Genomic DNA, 17835 nt, shown 5'->3' with positions numbered 1-17835 from the left:
CCACCACTGGTTATAATGTATTTATAAGATAAGGTAAATTGTTGTGCCTGTTGTTTTTGTACAAAGTTGGCTAAGTAGAAAAAATATAAATAAATATATATCGACTTTGTGGCACTACGCATGCGCCTCAGGGAAGGAAGTAGTTGAAATCGTAATGTTTCTCGCTAACGGTGAAAAGCGGCGCCTTAAAATTGTGTCATATTGTGAGTGTCGTATCAAGAAACTAAAATTTTTACCACGATAATGAAATTCAGTCTATTGACGCGACAATGAGATGAAAGAGCGGCGTTGCTATTGTTTGCTAACGGGTCTGACAGAGCGAAACCGGAAGTGCGTGCGGGATTTCTCTCTCGCGCCTGCGCAGTCTTCTCCGGCTCCGCTGTCGTCTGGAGAATGGCCGCAGGAATAAACAAGCAGGGCGCCGTAGCGACGATGGAGCCCTGTATCCGACACGGGAGAGGGGCCAGCGGAAACACGGTTAAGGTTGTAATATTGTCTCTAAAATGAACAGCTAGACTTTGCTCCCGGTGATTGTGCTGTTTGGTTAGTTTGCACGAAACATCGACAGCAGGCTTTGCCTTCGTGGCTTCTGATTTTGGTTGAAAGCTGCTGCGTTGGCGTCAGTGACGGTGGATGCCAGTCATCTAGATCCGATAAGAGCTATGTTTAAAAGTTGATTATCGTGTGCTTATTTCTGTAATACCTTCGCTAGATTTATGCATAAATCGCACGGCTGGTGTTTACCTGCAGCGTGCTAACAGCGCCGGATGGTTCACCCTCGGTATTTGGCGTCTGCACAGGCTGTCGATGCCATTTAGGTTCAGTCTGCAGCTCCCTTCGCTTATAACATGATCATTTTTAAAAGTGGCTGCGCACTTTGCATGCACGTTTGAACCCACTTCTCTTCACTAATGTTAAATAAACATATTTCTTAAAAGAGCACAGTCAGGATCATAAACTAAGCAGTGTTAACCATCTGAAATATTATGAGTCAAGGTCAGAATAACAATCTATTTTGTTAGGATGCAGCATAGAAAGAATGTGTCTTGCTCCCACAACATAGAAGAATAAAACAGAACAAAAGTAAGGCAGCAATAAATAATGAGATAAACAAACTAATGTTATAATTAAAGTAAACATTTAAAATCTATATACAGAATAGTATCATAATAGTTGTGAAACGGGATATAAAACTTGCAGTGAAATGAAAGCAAATATGAACAAAGAAATGAAGTGTATGCAATATATGAAGGTGACAAGTGCAAAATTTAAATATGGCGTGTGCAATAACTAATTAGAATTATGTAACAGTGGAGGTCGAATGCAGTACACAATGTTAGGTCCAGTGTGATGAAATATATGAAAGAGACCAGTGCAGGGATGTGAGATGTAATGTCCAGTTTGATAACAGCTGTTTAGTAGGTCCCTGTGTCTGCTGCTGGTGGAGGTTTTTATGGATCTCGGTCTCTTTCCTGAGGGAAGAAGTTAAAAGAGTCTGTGTCCAGGATGGGATGGGTTGGCGCTGATACGCTTGCACGCCTCGGGGCCCTGGAGGAGTGCAGCTGGGTTTGCAGCCGATGGTCTCGTCAGCTGAGGGAATGATGTGCCGCAGCCTCTCAATGTACCAAACACTGAAGGATGATGTGAGGATGGACTGGACGATGGTAGAGTAGAACTGGGTCAAACATCTTCAGCTGCCTCAGGAGGAACATCCTCTGTTGGGTCTTCTCGGTTATGCGGTTTATGTTGATGTCCCGTTTAAGATCCTTGTAGATGATGGTGCAGAGGAACTTAAATGACTCCACTCTCCTGACGTCTGTTGTCAACTCTACTGTCTTAATGATGTTTAGCTCCAGGCTGTTATGGTTGCATCAGGATGTTAGCCGCGCCACTTCCTGTCTGTACGCAGACTCGCCCCCATCCTGAATCACACCAGTGACGGTTGTGTCATCTGTGAACTTGAGGAGCTTTATGGACAGAGCTTGTGGAGGTCATTCGTGTACAGACAGTAGAGGAGAGGGGAGAGCTCGCAGCCCTGTGGTGCTCCGGTGTTGATGGTCAGAGGGGCGGCGTGGTTCTTTCCCAGCGTCACACGCTGCTCCCTGTCTGTCAGGAAGTTAGCGATCCACAGACAGAGAGGCTCGAGAGCTCGATGTGGAGGAGCTCTGGCACAATCGTGTTAAATGCCAAGTTGAAGTCAACAAACAGGATCTTGGCGCAGGATCCCCGGCTGTGCAGATGCTGGAGGATGAAGTGCAGGCCTACGTTGTCTGTGTCATCCACAGACCTGTTAGCCCAGCATGCTAACTGCATGGGGTCCATCAGGAGGTCATTGGTTGATTTTACGTGGGACAGGATGAGTCTTTCAAAAACCTTCACCGCCACAGGGGTCAGAGCGGCGGGCCTGTAGTCACTGAGCTCTGTAATCCTCTGCTTTTTGGGGTCAGGGACTGTGCTGGAGGATTTGAAGCAGGCAGAGTTGCATTGACTGGCTGAAGATGTGACAGCTCAGGTCTCTGACTCGTCTTAACAGCCAAGATATTAATGAATTCCCTCACAGTAAACCGTATGAATAAAGCTGATTATCTCACACTGAGACACACAGTGACTCTTAATCTAATTGACCCTTCGTTATTCTCTCTGGGCTCCTCCAGACCAGAAACCACACAGAGATGTGGTCTAGCAGTTAATCGTGTCGCACATTCATTCACAGGTACTGGAGTGTGGTGTGTGCGAGGACGTCTTCTCTCTCCAAGGGGACAAGGTCCCTCGTCTTTTGCTCTGTGGTCACACGGTGTGCCATGACTGTCTTACCCGGTTGCCCCTACATGGCCGAGCGGTCCGCTGCCCCTTCGACAGACAGGTCACTGAGCTGGGTGAGTAAAGGGGCGACTGTTACCACGGTAGCATCAAAAATATTAATTTCTGTCTTATTTGTATGGGGTTTTTTTCTGTATGAATTGGGTTGTCTACAAGCTTTAAGTATAAATCAGTCAGCTGTGATAGTGACAGTGATACAGCAGATATACAGGCGTTACCATGATGACATGTTGTTTTTTTTTAGGACTACAGACTGACACATGTCTGTCTATGATGAAAAAGTATTTATAGCGCATCCTCCGATGACTCATCATCACACCAAATATCTCAGGTCAAACTGACGAGGCAGAAAAAAATCCTAGAACCAACAAAGAACTTTACAACAACATCCAGAGAACATCGAGTGTCTCTTTCTTTGGATTCATGGCAAAGTAGAAAGAGAAAGTAGAAATTGCAGCTCCCCTGTGAAAACATGAACACAAAGTTAATTAAAAGGCAGCTACAGTAGATGATCCTGGCTCGTTTTAACAGTCGAGGCAGTTGGTATTTTTCTGCATCAGGAGCTGAATGATTTGTCATCACTAACTGAAGCATGAAGCTGTTTAAATTCCTCTCTGAATGAAGGAATTTCACAGAGAAATGTCAGGTAATCCTCACGAGGCAGAAACTTACTGTATTATTAGTGTATCGCAGGTTTGATGAGACTGTGTTGGAAAGGTATTGATTGTTCTTTTTTAGACTGTAGTGTATGGTGTCATTGGATTGCATTGTAATGTGTTTCTTTTGTTCACAGTGAACAAATTAACAGCTCTGAGGAAGTGATTTATCTTTTTATCTGGTAGATTTCTGTTTTTTTTTCTCCGTCATTGTGTCTTAAAGTGTTGTCTTTTCTATTTCAAATGTCTTTAGGAGACTCTGGAGTTTGGGGTCTAAAGAAAAACTTTGCTCTGCTTGAACTGTTGGAGCGACTCCAGAATGGAGCCACCAACCAGTCGGGAATGGCGGAGGATGCCCTGAAAGGCATGGGAGAAGTAAGGCGACTGTTTTTTTAGGCTTTAAAGGATGTATAACCCTCCTGCTTCCTGCACTTTTTTTTTAATTCATATTTCTTCTTTTCAACTAGTGTATAATCCGGTGCGATGAGGACGAGAGCCACACGGCCTCCATGTACTGCACCGTGTGTGCCACCCACCTGTGCGGCGAGTGCTCCCAGCTCACCCACTCCACCCGCACGCTGGCCAAACACCGTCGTGTGCCGCTGGCTGACAAGCCTCATGAGAAGACCCTGTGCCCGCAACACCAGGTCCACGCCATTGAGTTCGTCTGCCTGGAGGAGGCCTGTCAGTCCGGGCCTCTCATGTGTTGCGTGTGTAAGGAGTACGGCAAGCACCAGGGACATAAGGTAGCTGGAAACAAAGTTATTGATATCAACTTCTAAAAAAAAAAACAGAGACATGCTCATGTAATTCCCCAACTTCCTTTTCAGCATGCAGTTCTTGAGACCGAAGCTAATCAGATCCGTGCGTCTATTCTGGACATGGCCCACTGCATCCGCACCTTCACAGACGAAGTATCCGAGTACTCGAGGAAGCTGGTGGGCATCGTGCAGCAGATCGAAGGCGGAGAGCAGATAGTAGAGGACGGCGTTGGCATGGCGCACACTGAACATGTGAGATTTCTCCTACTGTCAGACTTCTTCTCATCTAAAACATGAATCATGTGCTTTTCGTCAACAACTTCTCTTCTCCGTGTCTCTTCTCTCTCCGTCAGGTCCCCGGCACGGCGGAGAGCGCTCGCTCCTGCGTCCGAGCTTACTTCGCAGACCTCCACGAGACTCTGTGTCGGCAGGAGGAGATGGCGTTGAGCGTGGTGGACGCTCACGTGAGGGAGAGGCTGATCTGGCTGAGGCAGCAGCAGGAGGACATGACCATCCTGCTGTCTCAAGTCTCCACCGCCTGCCTGCACTGTGAGAAGACACTTCAACAGGTAGGAGATAAAAACACGCTAGCCATGTCCCGAATCCACACTACAGACTTAATTATAAGCAGGTTTTGAGTATTTATTGTGTCCCTCTCTCCACTCAAAAATGTGTTTATTGTTACTGCACTGTGCAGAATGATGTATGTGAAACAAGGAGGCTGTTTACACATTTTGAGTTTATGGCAGGATTTGTGACATCACAACTAGTACGGAGCCAATCGTGGTCCAATATTCAACTTATATGAGTGTAATGTAGAGACTCGAAGCCTTATTATTCAAAGTAAAGTGTTTTATATATGTTTTAAACATGTCCGGTGGGGATCTCTAACTGTTTTTCCTGCTGCAGGATGACTGCAGAGTCGTGTTGGCAAAGCAGGAGATCAACTGTTTGCTGGAGACGCTTCAGAAGCAGCAGCACCAGTTCACCGAGCTGGCAGATCACATTCAGCTGGACGCCGGCATCCCCGTCACCTTCACTAAAGTACACGATGTCCCTCGTAGTCGTACCCAGAGATTTTGCATTTATCAGCCAATAAACCCACGTTGAGTTTGAGTTTCCATTATGTAACAATCCTGTGAAAATGTGTTTCCAGGATAACCGGGTCCACATTGGCCCAAAGATGGAGATCCGAGTTGTGACTCTTGGGCTGGACGGAGCTGGAAAAACCACCATCCTCTTCAAGCTGAAGCAAGATGAGTTCATGCAGCCCATCCCAACTATTGGTGTGTTAACTTATCATGTGATGACAAGTGTCAATCATGTGATAGACAAATCTTTAGTATAAATCTTTTCAAACTTTTTTTTTCAAGGTTTCAATGTGGAGACGGTTGAATATAAGAATCTGAAATTCACTATCTGGGACGTGGGAGGAAAACATAAGCTCAGACCTCTTTGGAAACACTATTATCTCAACACTCAAGGTAAAGTTTGAATATATTGTTTGAGATTGTTGAGATTTTGCATTGATATTTTAAACACACTGTGCAGCGTTTTAGCATTTAAAAAGATCCTTGTTGACTTTTGATATTTTGTAGGGCCGGAAACGTCTGCTTTGTAAAGCGCAGTTATTTTAAATGTGCTGCAGAACAGACAGTTTCACCTTGAACTTGCTGGTGAGATCATTTGTAGTCTAGTACGAGACTTCTGTTGCCATGAGAAAGAGTTACTGAGCTTACAAAGCACAAAAATACAACAGCAACTGTATTCAGTGAGATAAATATGCTGTTAATAACGGCAACAGTGGAAAGATACAATATGAAGATGCAATATCACATAATAACCTTGAAAAGTTTACTGACTGACACATTAACACCTCTCAGTGAATGATACTTTCAGGTTCCTTTTCATTATAGAGCTGCTATACTTGGTGAGAACAACTCGTTTTGCTTTCTGAGGCAAACATGTTGTGTATGATGTAACTCAGCTGCTGCAGCTTCAATCATAATAGAAATCATCAGAGTCACTGTGTAAACACACAAACATTTCCTGTTGGCAGACAAACCTTCTCTAATGGTAACAAGGCAGTTCTGTTTTTTGTTTGTTTTTTTTTGTTGTTTTTCTTACACAAAAATATATTTCTCAGTAATTTCGCTGTGAGGAAACATCCATTTTTACCAATAAGTTATGGACAGTTTAGTAAGACAGACATAAAAGCTTTAGTACTGTCCAAAAATAAAGTTATTAAATACACCATTTTAGGCAAATCCCTCACATTTAATTCAAGTTAATTAATAATTACAGCTTACAGCTTGTTTTTTTATTTTAAAATTCTCATTTGACACAGTTTAACACAATTATTTGAAGATTTTGCAGCACTACAGTACACATCTATCACTGACTGGTGGCTTTACTGTAAATGTACAGTTTATGTTTTAGAGTATTTCAGAATCTACACGTGTTAATTAATTTAGTGTTAATCACAGACTGTATATAAAGAGTCTATGGTGTTAATGTATTGTTTATAAATGTATTACTTGTTAATTTATTGATAGAAATTAGAGTGGATTTACTTAATTTTATGGTTTTAGACAACTCTTAATGATTCATATTAGCAATTCTATTTGTGTTATTATGTATATTTATATACATATACATATTTTGTGGTATCTTTTTTATATTGTTAGTCTGCAAGTCAAACCCTAAAGCACCAAAGAGATTTTTAATCTCAGTGAAGCTTTCTCCATTAAATACAGATTAAATATGATAGAATATATTAAAATAAAAAGAGTCTACAGCCATGCTAGCAGTGGTGAGGCTGTACTGAGGTAAATGCTAACTTCAGCATGCTAACACGCTCTAAAGGACAATGCTAACATGCTGATGATTAGCAGGTGTTATGTTTACCATGTTACTTTAGCATGTTAGCATGCTAATTTGCAAAGTAGCACTAAGCATACTAAGAACAGCTGAAGCTGATGGGAATGTCAGTAGCTCTGCTTGTGTTTGGTCATAAAAGAAACTATCGAACAAATGAAAAAGGGACCTTCAATATTTGTAGCAAATGTCACAGAAGACTATCGAATACTTGTCCAGATATTTCATTTTTGAAGCACAAACGTCACCACATGGTGGCGCTAGAGGTAAAGTCACAGGATCACCAAACTCTGCAGGATTCATCCTCTGAGGATCATGAATAACCAAATTCTGTTACCATCCATAAAGCTACATGGCTAGCATGGCTAAAGCTAAAGCTCTGTTCTCTAACTCTTCCTGCAGCGGTGGTGTTTGTGATTGACAGCTGCCACAGGGACAGACTCATGGAGGCGCACAGCGAGCTGGCAAAACTACTGACGGAGAAGGAGCTGAGAGATGCCTTGTTGCTCATCTTTGCAAACAAACAGGTACTAGAATAATGTCCCATAACTGCAACGAGTAGGCGATTATTTGATTGACAGAAAATTAATCAACTATTTTCATAATGAAATAAAAGTTTTTTGTAATTTTTTTAAGCAAATATGGCAAAAAATTGTTGGATTTAGCTTCTCAAATGCCAGGATTTAAAGGTCAGGTTCACAATTTTCCAAATCTGTCTTAAAACAACAGTGAGGAGCCCAAAATTAAACATTTAAACAGCCTTTTCTTGCTATAATCACTCCTCCTGTTCATACCGACCCTTAGAAAATCCCTAAAATCCCCTATAATGCATTTACAAAAATGTATTTAAAAGCTTCAGCGTCCAAATTCTCAACACAAAGAGGGAATTTGATGCTAAAAAGACTGTAAATGTGTCAGATATTCACTTGATATGACTAACTCAGACTGCTGAAGCCCTAAACTGCAGACTCACACACACACAATATCACATCATCTGAATTCCTGTAAAATATAAACTCGTCTTAGCTCAGACACAGACGAGCATCAGTTTGCATGTTTGTTTGTTTTTTGCTGTGCAGGACGTCCCCGGTGTCGTGTCTGTGGAGGAGATGACGGAGCTGCTGAGTCTACACAAGCTGTGCTGCGGGAGGAGCTGGCACATTCAGGGCTGTGACGCCCGCAGCGGTATGGGCCTCCACGAGGGGCTGGACTGGCTCTCCAGACAGCTGGTGGCTGCCGGCGTCCTGGACGTAGCCTAAATATCTCCCTCCCCACCCCCCCACCCACCCGGCTACACCATCGCTATTTTGGTTCACAGTGACTCTCTGTCCCCCCCTAGCGGCTGACCCGAACCCCCGGCCTCTGAGCCTCGTTCATCTGCTGTGACTTCCAAACTTTCCAGACTGCGGCTTTAAGCCAGCTCTCCTCATTTTTCCTTCTTTGTGCACCATTGTGGGCAAAAAGCAAAGAAACAAAAGGTATAAATACTTTCTCTAGCTTCACTAAGTGAGAACATGGAAACTTAAAAAAACAACCTTTTTGAGTCTGTCCTAACGGTCACATTAACTCTTCACCTTAAACCTCAGTTAAGACTACATGCTCCCATGCTGCTTCACTGCTAAGGCAGCTTACACCGTCTAACACGTCGCTAACTTTAGTTTTTCTTTGTTTTAACCCTTTCAGGAGACGAGCTGTTTGTCTGGCACCTGTAGCTAGTTGATTTAGGTGCAGTCACATGTTAAAACTGCTCCCTGATAAGAGTGAACTCTTTATCTCGTACCTTCTATCTCACCTGCTACTCAATCATAACCACCACCATATGTGACTAATCTTAACCGAATGCAAGGTAGTCCTTATGTAATAACAGCATCATTTATTTACCCTTTTGTTGATTCAGTAGACTCAGACGACACATCTGATAATCCAGAGAAATAACTACAGTTTCCTTTTTTTTTTTAGCTAAATCCAGTATATTTACAGCTAAGTGAGACGGGAACAGAAACTATATAGTTACAAGGAACCCAGACGGAGTCTCTCACTTTGCCTTGACATGTAATGTAAGCAATAGCAGTTGATGTTTCATGGGGTCTTTTAAAAGTTACGTGTGCAAGTTTTTTTTTCCTTTTTATTTTTATGTGTTTAAAAAAAAAAACAACCTATTTAATGCCACAGCTGGTCTTGAAATGGCGCACCGGTTTAAAGTTTGTTTTTTTTTTTGGTTTGAATGTGTTTTCTGTTACAGAACAAAGTGTTTACTGAATTTATTTATGAGCGGGAACGTGGACGTTACCTTTTTTTTGATACGAGGCTGAGAAATTCAGAGAGTTTTGATGCACCGCCTCTGTTTTTGTTTTTTCCGTGTGTGGAGTGTCTTGCACGCAGAATTCGTCAAACGCCCTCGTCTGCTGCCTCACTACCAGTTTTCATTTGGAAGCAAATGAACTGAATCTGCTGTTTCTTAGTATTAACCTCACTGCAAAAAAAATATAAATAAATATTTAAAAAAAAAAAAAAATCTTGTGACAATATTCCTATTTAAAAAACATCTCACAAGTCCTGTTGATCTTGTCTGGAGCGCTTATGAGATGGTACACCTTTAATCCACAGCCTTCAGTAATGATGTAATGTGAAACTTTAGTGAAACATTAAACCTAACACTGACACTCTTGTTATGGAGGAACCATCGTTTTGATTTCTTTATTCATTGCTATGTAATGTTTACTACTTGTATCTATGTATAAAAAATACAAATTTAAAAAAAAAACAAAAAAACGCACGTGTGAAAAGCCTTTCCGTATAGTTTGTGAGAACATTTCCATCCGTTTTTTGAAAACGTAGAAGCACAAAGCTCCTCAAAACCTTTGTTACCAGTGGACTTGATAATGGCTTTTGTAAATTATTCATAATGTGATGCTGTAAAATAAACTAATTGACCTTATTTGTCCTGTTTGTAGTGTTTTGTTTTTTTTAAATTATTGACAACATAACATTGGATTTCTCTGTCGCTCAAATCTTTCTTTAATATCTTCAGGTAGAAAAAAAAATTCATCACTGTACAGGACATGATAAAAGACAAACAGATCATTTAATGGTGATGTTGATGATGCTGATGTCTTCGTACGGTTTGTCAGTCTTGGGGTTAACTTTGACGTTGGAGATCCTCTGGACGACCTCCATGCCTTTCGCGCACCTTCCGAATACGGTGTGTTTGTTGTCGAGCCAAGGCTGGAGGAGAGAAAAATAAATAAATAAATAAATAAATAAAACAGCACAGAAATTAAAATCATAAAAAGATGTTTGAAGCATGAGTCATGCTGTGTTGGCGTTGAAATATGACAGGACTATTAAAGAGAGATCTGCTGAGTTATGTAATGTGGAACTTAGTGTTTTTCCTGTTTTACCAGATTTGCAACATGCGACTTCATTTCCCTTCGATTGTGTCATATTTAACTTGTCAAAACAGACGCTATGAGTCAGCATGCGAGAGGACTGTTAGACTTGCAAATTTATCTACAAATTTACGAATGACAAATCATTTGAGAACTGCATGTCAGCAGCTGTTTTTTATGAAATAGGCCACTGCTGCACGAGAGAGAGGCTTGAGTTAAAAAATAAGAAGGAAGTGCTCTCTGATCTCTTACAGGCTCCACCAGTGATGGACTTAAAACTTATTCTGCAGTTGAAGGATTTAATCGATATCCATAGTGTGTATAATCCTATAAATCAATTTAGTACAGAATTCAATTATACAACCCAACAAAACCCAAGTGTACTGCTTTTAGTTTGGGACTCTTTAAATTGAGCACGACAGAAAAAACAGTTAAAGACTTAATGTGTCATCAACAACTTAAATTTGAGCTCTTCACTGTGTTTCATGGTTTACTTAAAAGATTTAGGGGGCATAAGAGATGATAATTATGTGACAAATGTATTATAAAAGGTATTAATAAATCAGAACAGAGAGTGTATTTAATTTCTCTGTATGCATACAGTATGTAAACCTGCATGCACTGCTGTTTTTTGGCCACTTGGGGGCAGAAGCGAGCTGTAAACACAACACTGACGTCACCTTTTCCGTTTCATATGGTGAACTTGACAACAAACAGCAGCTTATTTACACATCCAGATTTAGAGCGACATTATCATTCATTTGGAGTTGTTTTTCTGCACCTTCCTTTTAGCTCTATTTTTGCTCTCTATCGACTCCTGAGGGAAATATCTGGCTCTTTAGCTGCTAAATGCTCCACTATGTTCACCAGCTAGATGATATATTTGTCTGCATGCTGTTTGGCTTTGGGCAGGTAGCGTCACGTGAGTTTATCAGACCTTTAATGTGAAAACAGCAGCCTGTTGTGGATGTAAATGACGCTATGAGAGCGGTGAGAGAAATGTTACCAGGTCAGATTGGCGTCGTGACTATTTTAACTTATTCAAACTCGAGAGCGACACGTAAAATTCCCAGCACATTAATGAAGCTCATGCCTGAAAGGAAAATTGGGAAAATCTAATTAAAAACAACTTACAGTGGGCACAACGGTCATAAAAAACTGCGAGCCGTTGGTTCCGGCGCCGGCGTTCGCCATACTGAGCGTGTACGGACGGTCGTGTCTCAGCGTGGCGTGGAACTCGTCCTCAAACTCTCCTCCCCAGATGCTCTCTCCTCCCATGCCTGTGCCTGTGGGATCTCCTGTCTGAATCATAAAACCCTGAACACATCGGACACAAAGATTAGCTTAGTAACGAGTCAGATATCGGTTTGTTTATTGATATATTTCAATATGCAGATGAGAAGATTTACCTTAATGACTCTGTGGAATATGTGGCCGTTGTAGTAGCCGTTCCTGCTGTGAACGCAGAAGTTCTCCACCGTTTTTGGGCATCTGAAAAACAAAAAGAGCAAAGAGCTGTTTATTCTTTGTAAAGTGTAAAAGGTTCTTCTGATCAAAGCTGTGGTGTTCATGCTGGAAACCTACTCTACTGGGAAGAGCTTGATGTGGATATCTCCCATGGTGGTGTGGATGATGGCGCTGTCCGACACTCTCTTGGGTCCCTCGGCCTGCGTGGCGGCCATCACCTCCTCCTTCGACGGCTTCTCGTTAAAGATATCTCTGTCCGAGTCTGCGCTCTTCGTATCCTCCGGTTCCCTCTTCGAGAACTACGGAAAGAAAAAAAAAGCCTTAAAAGACAGAAAAAGAGCAAATGTAGCGACGTCGTCTTGAGCAGAACGTCGGGTTCTTGTCTCACCATGTAGAAGCGGTTCTTCTTAAACGCCGTGCAGAATATGGTGGGGTCCGACTCTACGTTCTGTAAGGCGGGGTTGTCGGATGCCTTCATCTCCACGGTGGGTGCCACCTGCATGGCCTTGGCGACTCCCTGGAACAGACCCAGCTGGACCACACGGATGTTCTCCAGCTTCCCGAGGATCCGCACACATCTGGGAATGGGAAAGAAGAGCCGGAAAAGTTTAATTTACATTTCACGTCCCAATGAGAGTGCATGACGGGTTTGAGCTTCTCTCTCAAGTTCTCTATTTTTGTAAGTTATACAAATATTTCTGTCATCTTTTGTGTGAAATACCGAGTGCAAGACTATGAATTCCAGGAGAGACTGTCTGAAAATGTGAATTATTATCTCCATATTTAAACAACGATCGCATCTACGACAGCCAGCTTTTCACCCGCATTCGAGTGTGTCGTGGAACAATTTTGCTTTCAAACATGGCCGGATGACTCATCATACAAACTAATTCTTTTTTTAACATAACCTGGCCCTGAGTTGCATACTGGACCACAACAAAAAAAAGGCCTTAAAGTCTCCGTCCACTCAAAAACATGTTTTTCTTCTTGTTCCGTCAGTTGGATGTTGTTGTCTTCTCTGTGCAGAATGATGCATTTGCAGAGTTTGCTTTCGCATTCATCTACTGAAGGAGGAAAGTTTCTCTGTGCTCACCTTGAATCTCAGTTTAAGACGTGGACGTATGAGCATGATTTTTGGTATAAAACTGTATTAGACACACAGTCGAACACCCTCATCTGCACATACATCATTCTAAGGAGTGTGACTGTTTAAACCGTCATCTACTAACTAAACTGATCATGAGACGAGATGTATCACAATCTGGATCGGCTCAGTTAGACTAAATCTGGGAAACACCTTCGTATAACATACCTGTTGGTCTCCACATTGATGACCTTGATGCCCAGCATGGTCCCATACAGGACAAAATGTCCGGTCTCATCGAAGATGATGTTAGTCAAACGGATACCGTCCACCTTCTCCAGTTCTCTCTCCACAGCCATCCGCCTCCCAAACTCCATGTCGGGCAGCTGCTGCCTCATCTGCTGCAACTCTGTGAACATCTAACACACGGAGCAGGTGTGATGAGCGTGTGAATCAGCGATATCAGTAAAGATCCAGGCTACAAGACGTGTGAGAACTTACTGTTAACGATTCATCGAACACCCTCATCAGTTTTCCCGTTAAGAAGCGGAAGATCCTGACTTTCCTGTCGGAAGCGATGGTAGCCATTTTCTTCCCATCGGGTGAAAAGGCCAGGCTGGTGGGATAGGTTTTGTGTTTTGCAAATTCATACAAGTCTGTGTCTGTTTTGTATTCCCATTGCACTTGTTTTGGGAATCTGAATTCACTTGGGAGGCCAGTCCAGTATTCCAGCATTCCCACTTTGTCAGCGGAGACGATGACTCTGAATTTGGGATTCAGGCGGATCTGGGACAGCGGTGAGGAGTGCATCTTGTCGAAGACGTGGAGGGGCTCGTTGCTCCCTCGTCCATCGTAGACGAAGATCTTCCCTGTGGATTTTTCTGAGCAGGCCACTGTGGAAATAGCATCGCCGGGGTTGTAGATCCACTCGCTCTGACCCGGGTGGAAGCTACACAGAGAAATCATGTTACAGTATGAAAGAGAATGAAACTGTAAAAACGTTTCTGTCCTTCAGTTTTACTTATTTAGACTCACCCCAACTTCAGCATGTTGATCATGTCAAAGTTGACTACATCAAATACTTTCATGGCTTGATCATCACCAACAGAACACAAAAGGGCCCCTTCAGCGCTGACGGCAATGCTTTCTATCACACCTGCAGAAAATGCAAGAACAACGTCAGTGCTCATTGTACCATAAAAACATATTATAATGAGCAAGAATCCAATGTACAAACACAAAATGAAATGCAAGGATATCATTCCTTCTTGTTCCTTTCCATGTATTATATAAATAATTTAATATATTAACTTTTAAGAGATAAATTCAACGCGTACCGAGATGACTTCGAAAGTGTTTGACAAACTCTATTCCCTCATCCTCCTTCTTCTTCCAAAACTTGACATGTCCGTCCTGGCTGGCCGTAAGAATGAAGTCTGTCCTGAAAAGGGCAATAATTACTTTCATTAGAAACAAAGCCAGAGGTAAAAGAAGAAATAAAGTAATTCTATTTGCTTCATTGTGTTAAGATTCATTTATCAACTCTGCCTTAAAGCAATGTTCAAGTGCCCAAATGCAATGTGCAAAATGTATTTACAATGTATCTGAAGTTTATATGAGGCTTCAGCAGTCTGAGTTAGTCTTATAAAGTGGATATCTGCCACATTTACAGTCTTTCTAGCATCAAATTCCCTCTTTGTGTTTCCTCGGACAGTGTTTCCCTGTTGAGCTGTGGTGGAAATATAGTAACAAAAAGAGGGACTTTGGCACTAAAAGGACTATACGGTTGAAAGATATCTACTTGGTTTGACTCATTTGGACGCTGAAGCTTCCTATTAGCTTCAGATAAACTTTTAAATACATTTTTTTGCACAGAAGGAGGACTGTGGATTTTGTCCTCCATCACTTACATTGTAAGTGCATTATGAAGGGATCTTTTAATGGTCAGTATGAACAGGAGGAATGATTATGGCAAGAAAACCCTATTTATATGTTCATTTGGGCACCTGACTGTTGTTTAAGACAGATTTGAAAACTTATGAGCCCATTAAATTTAATAAGGAACACTCAGCTGTCCTACAGAGAGTCACATTACACTTTATTATCACTTACTTTGAACAAACTAAATGTGTGATAACATCTCTGTGCATGTAGCTCCGTTCATACATGGCAGCTGAAGGGAGGTTGTCCAGATAAACACGTTCAAACTCCAAAACTGAGAAACAAAACAAAAACATACAGTTAGCGGGAACTTTGGTTAGCATTAGTTAGCATTGTTTAGCAAGAAGAGTCGTACATAAACGGAAATGTGTCGCAGTTAATAACTACCAGACACCAACCTTTCCTTTTCTTGGTCTTTGTAGCCTCGCTTGGCATGGGTCCGACCCATTCATCCTCTTCTCCGTTTCCATCTTCAGCCTGGTCATCTTCTGCTTTTCGCTTTAGCTCCACATTGTTTTCAGCCGCCGCCATTTTTTCACCGAACTTCCGTGTTGTCCCTTATCGTTTACGGTACTTCCGATCGGCGCCCGGACGATTGAAATGTTTTTTTTTCGGGTTAACGGAGTCAATTTAAACGCAACTCCTCAACTATTATTATTTTGAGACGTTAGTTGTTCTAATACTAACATATTATATATTTTAAGGCATTAAACGAGCTGTCGAATAGCTATAAACACAGCCGCAACAACTTTCACCACTTAAAAATTTATTTTTTCCGCCTGCAGGATAAATAAAAGTCTCTACATTGTGACAGCAGATTAGTTTACGTTTTTGATAACGTCCGTATGATGTTTAAACCATTGAAGTTGAATTATTCACCCCAAGTTATCTGTAATGGATGAAACATAGATTTTTGTTTTTGACGGTTGGTTATCTTGGGACACTCGGGTCAAACCAAACGTCAATTTTAGGGGAGTCTACGATTTTGATTGATATTGCTGTTTTCACCAGCACACTTTCACGTTGAAAAAATTATTAAATAAATTTAATTCCGCAACTAAGTAATTGTTTTAGATGATAATCTGCCAATAAATGAGAAAAATAGTCTTTTAAATAAAATAGTTTTTAGTGAGAACCCCCCAGCGTACTCGGAAGTAAACAATAAGCCCATGCAGCATCAATATGGCTGTGGACAGAAAAGTATGAAATTTGTCACAAGATAACAAACATTATCTACCGTTATATATTTTTTTAAGGACTGTAAGTGGCAGAAAGTGTGAAAACCACAATTGTCTCGCATTGACGACAAACACACAACTTTGGCGGCAGGATGAGTAATATTTACATTCAAGAACCACCATCAAATGGAAAGGTGAGCGCGACTTTTTGCAATTTTTAACTGACACATTATCATTTTATGCGCTTTTCCAACAATAGCTTTCAATAAAATACGTTATTTGTAGAGTTTTTAACATCAAATGTTGTTTAGCTACCTCGCTACGTTTCGCTGAACACTATCGTAGTGCAGCAAATGTGGTATTTCACAGTTATAAAAGTTTAAATTACACCAAGTTTACTGAAACCTTTAAAGGATAAGCTCACAAATTTTCAAGTCTGTCTTAGTCAGCTGTCCAAATGAACATTGAAACATGTTTTTTCTTGCTGTAATCATTCCTCCTGTTCATATTGACCATTAGAAAATCCCTTCATAATGCACTTACAATCTAAGTGATGGGGGACAAAATCCACAGTCCTCCTTCTGTGCAAAAAATGTATTTAAAAGTTTAACTGAAGCTAATATGAAGCTTCAGCGTCCAAATGAGTCAAATCAAGTAGATATCTTTCAACGTTACAGTCTTTTTAGTGCCAAAGTTCCTCTTTTTGTTACTATACTTCCACCTGCAGCTCAACAGGGAAACACTGTCCGAGGAAACACAAAGAGGGAATTTGATGCTAAAAAGACTGTAAATGTGTCAGATATCCACTTGATATGACTAACTCAGACTGCTGAAGCTGAATATAAGCTTCAGATAAACTTTTAAATGCATTTTGCACATATTATGGATTTTGGATCTTTTAATATCCAGTATGAACAGGAGGAATGATTACAGCGAGGAAAACCTCTTTCACTGTTCATATGGACACTTGACTGTTGTTTTAAGACACACTTGAAAGAAAAAAAATGTAAATCTCTCCTTTAAGTTGCAGTTGTTTGTGTCTAATGAATTGTTTGACAACGTTAAAGAGGCAATTACGGAAAAACGGGCTGTATAATTTCTTATTTTCATGACTCACTCTATAATCCTTTCTTAGGTCCTGTTGAAGACCTCAGCAGGAGACATCGATATTGAGTTGTGGTCCAAGGAGGCTCCGAAAGCATGTAGGAACTTTGTGCAACTGTGCATGGAAGGTAAAAATAAAATCACTTCTTGTTGAAATACTTTTTCTAACACACTGCAGATCATCTAAAAACAAACCTACTGAAGAAAAGTCACTACAGCAGAATCAGTCACCCAAACCAAGCTTATTAATCCAGAGAGGACGGCTACTCTGCTTTCAAAATACATGCAAAAAAGAACATTTCTGCCTTTTATATTTAGATTTATAGCTCTTAAGATTCATTGTCAAAGAGCTACATCAGGAATTTTATTTCACGAAAAACTCAACTTAAACCTAAATAAATTATATTGGAAAGTTTGCTCTCCATATATGTTGACTTTTATGCTTTCCTGCAGTCAAATTGCACATTCTGTGTACTTTAAGACTCTAGGTTACCCCGGTATAACAGTTGAATATTGTTTCTATTTTCCTTATAATTACCACCAAGTTACAGTTTTTTT

The 17835-nt window shown here is 41.1% G+C and overlaps 3 protein-coding genes across 4 annotated transcripts in view; 2 read left to right on the top strand and 1 right to left on the bottom strand.

Annotated features, from left to right (window-relative positions):
• The first annotated feature begins 353 nt into the window (after positions 1-353).
• On the top strand, positions 354-10052 carry trim23 (tripartite motif containing 23). Of its 2 annotated transcripts, XM_042396090.1 has the most exons (10): positions 354-483; positions 2714-2876; positions 3730-3851; positions 3944-4222; positions 4307-4489; positions 4591-4806; positions 5147-5281; positions 5394-5523; positions 5611-5721; positions 7517-7653. In XM_042396090.1, exons 1-10 carry the CDS (start codon positions 394-396, stop codon positions 7651-7653), a joined length of 1566 nt encoding a protein of 521 aa, XP_042252024.1. In that variant the 5' UTR covers positions 354-393. The 2 variants fall into 2 exon arrangements, with proteins under 2 accessions (XP_042252024.1, XP_042252025.1); XM_042396091.1 differs by lacking the exons at positions 354-483; positions 2714-2876; positions 3730-3851 and adding an exon at positions 8194-10052 and having other exon boundaries at positions 3960-4067; positions 4139-4222; positions 7517-7641.
• A 56-nt stretch (positions 10053-10108) lies between these two features.
• ppwd1 (peptidylprolyl isomerase domain and WD repeat containing 1) lies at positions 10109-15611 on the bottom strand. The gene is made up of 11 exons (XM_042396089.1): positions 15394-15611; positions 15167-15269; positions 14392-14495; positions 14090-14210; positions 13556-14003; positions 13283-13473; positions 12359-12548; positions 12088-12269; positions 11913-11994; positions 11638-11820; positions 10109-10339 (listed from the first exon to the last, which is right to left on the bottom strand). The coding sequence occupies exons 1-11, from the start codon at positions 15524-15526 to the stop codon at positions 10196-10198; spliced, it is 1881 nt and encodes a 626-aa protein (XP_042252023.1). The 5' UTR covers positions 15527-15611; the 3' UTR covers positions 10109-10195.
• Positions 15612-16141: 530 nt separating this feature from the next.
• Positions 16142-17835, top strand: part of cwc27 (CWC27 spliceosome associated cyclophilin) — a 40672-nt gene continuing 38978 nt past the window's right edge. The window contains exons 1-2 of the mRNA XM_042396093.1: positions 16142-16367; positions 17309-17405. Coding sequence (XP_042252027.1) covers positions 16326-16367; positions 17309-17405 — 139 coding nt within the window. The 5' untranslated portion in view covers positions 16142-16325. The remainder of the gene's footprint in view (positions 16368-17308; positions 17406-17835) is intronic.

The sequence above is a fragment of the Thunnus maccoyii genome, chromosome 19 (genome assembly GCF_910596095.1).
Source record: "Thunnus maccoyii chromosome 19, fThuMac1.1, whole genome shotgun sequence".
NCBI lineage: Eukaryota > Metazoa > Chordata > Actinopteri > Scombriformes > Scombridae > Thunnus > Thunnus maccoyii.
This window is presented reverse-complemented; position numbering and strand designations above follow the sequence as displayed.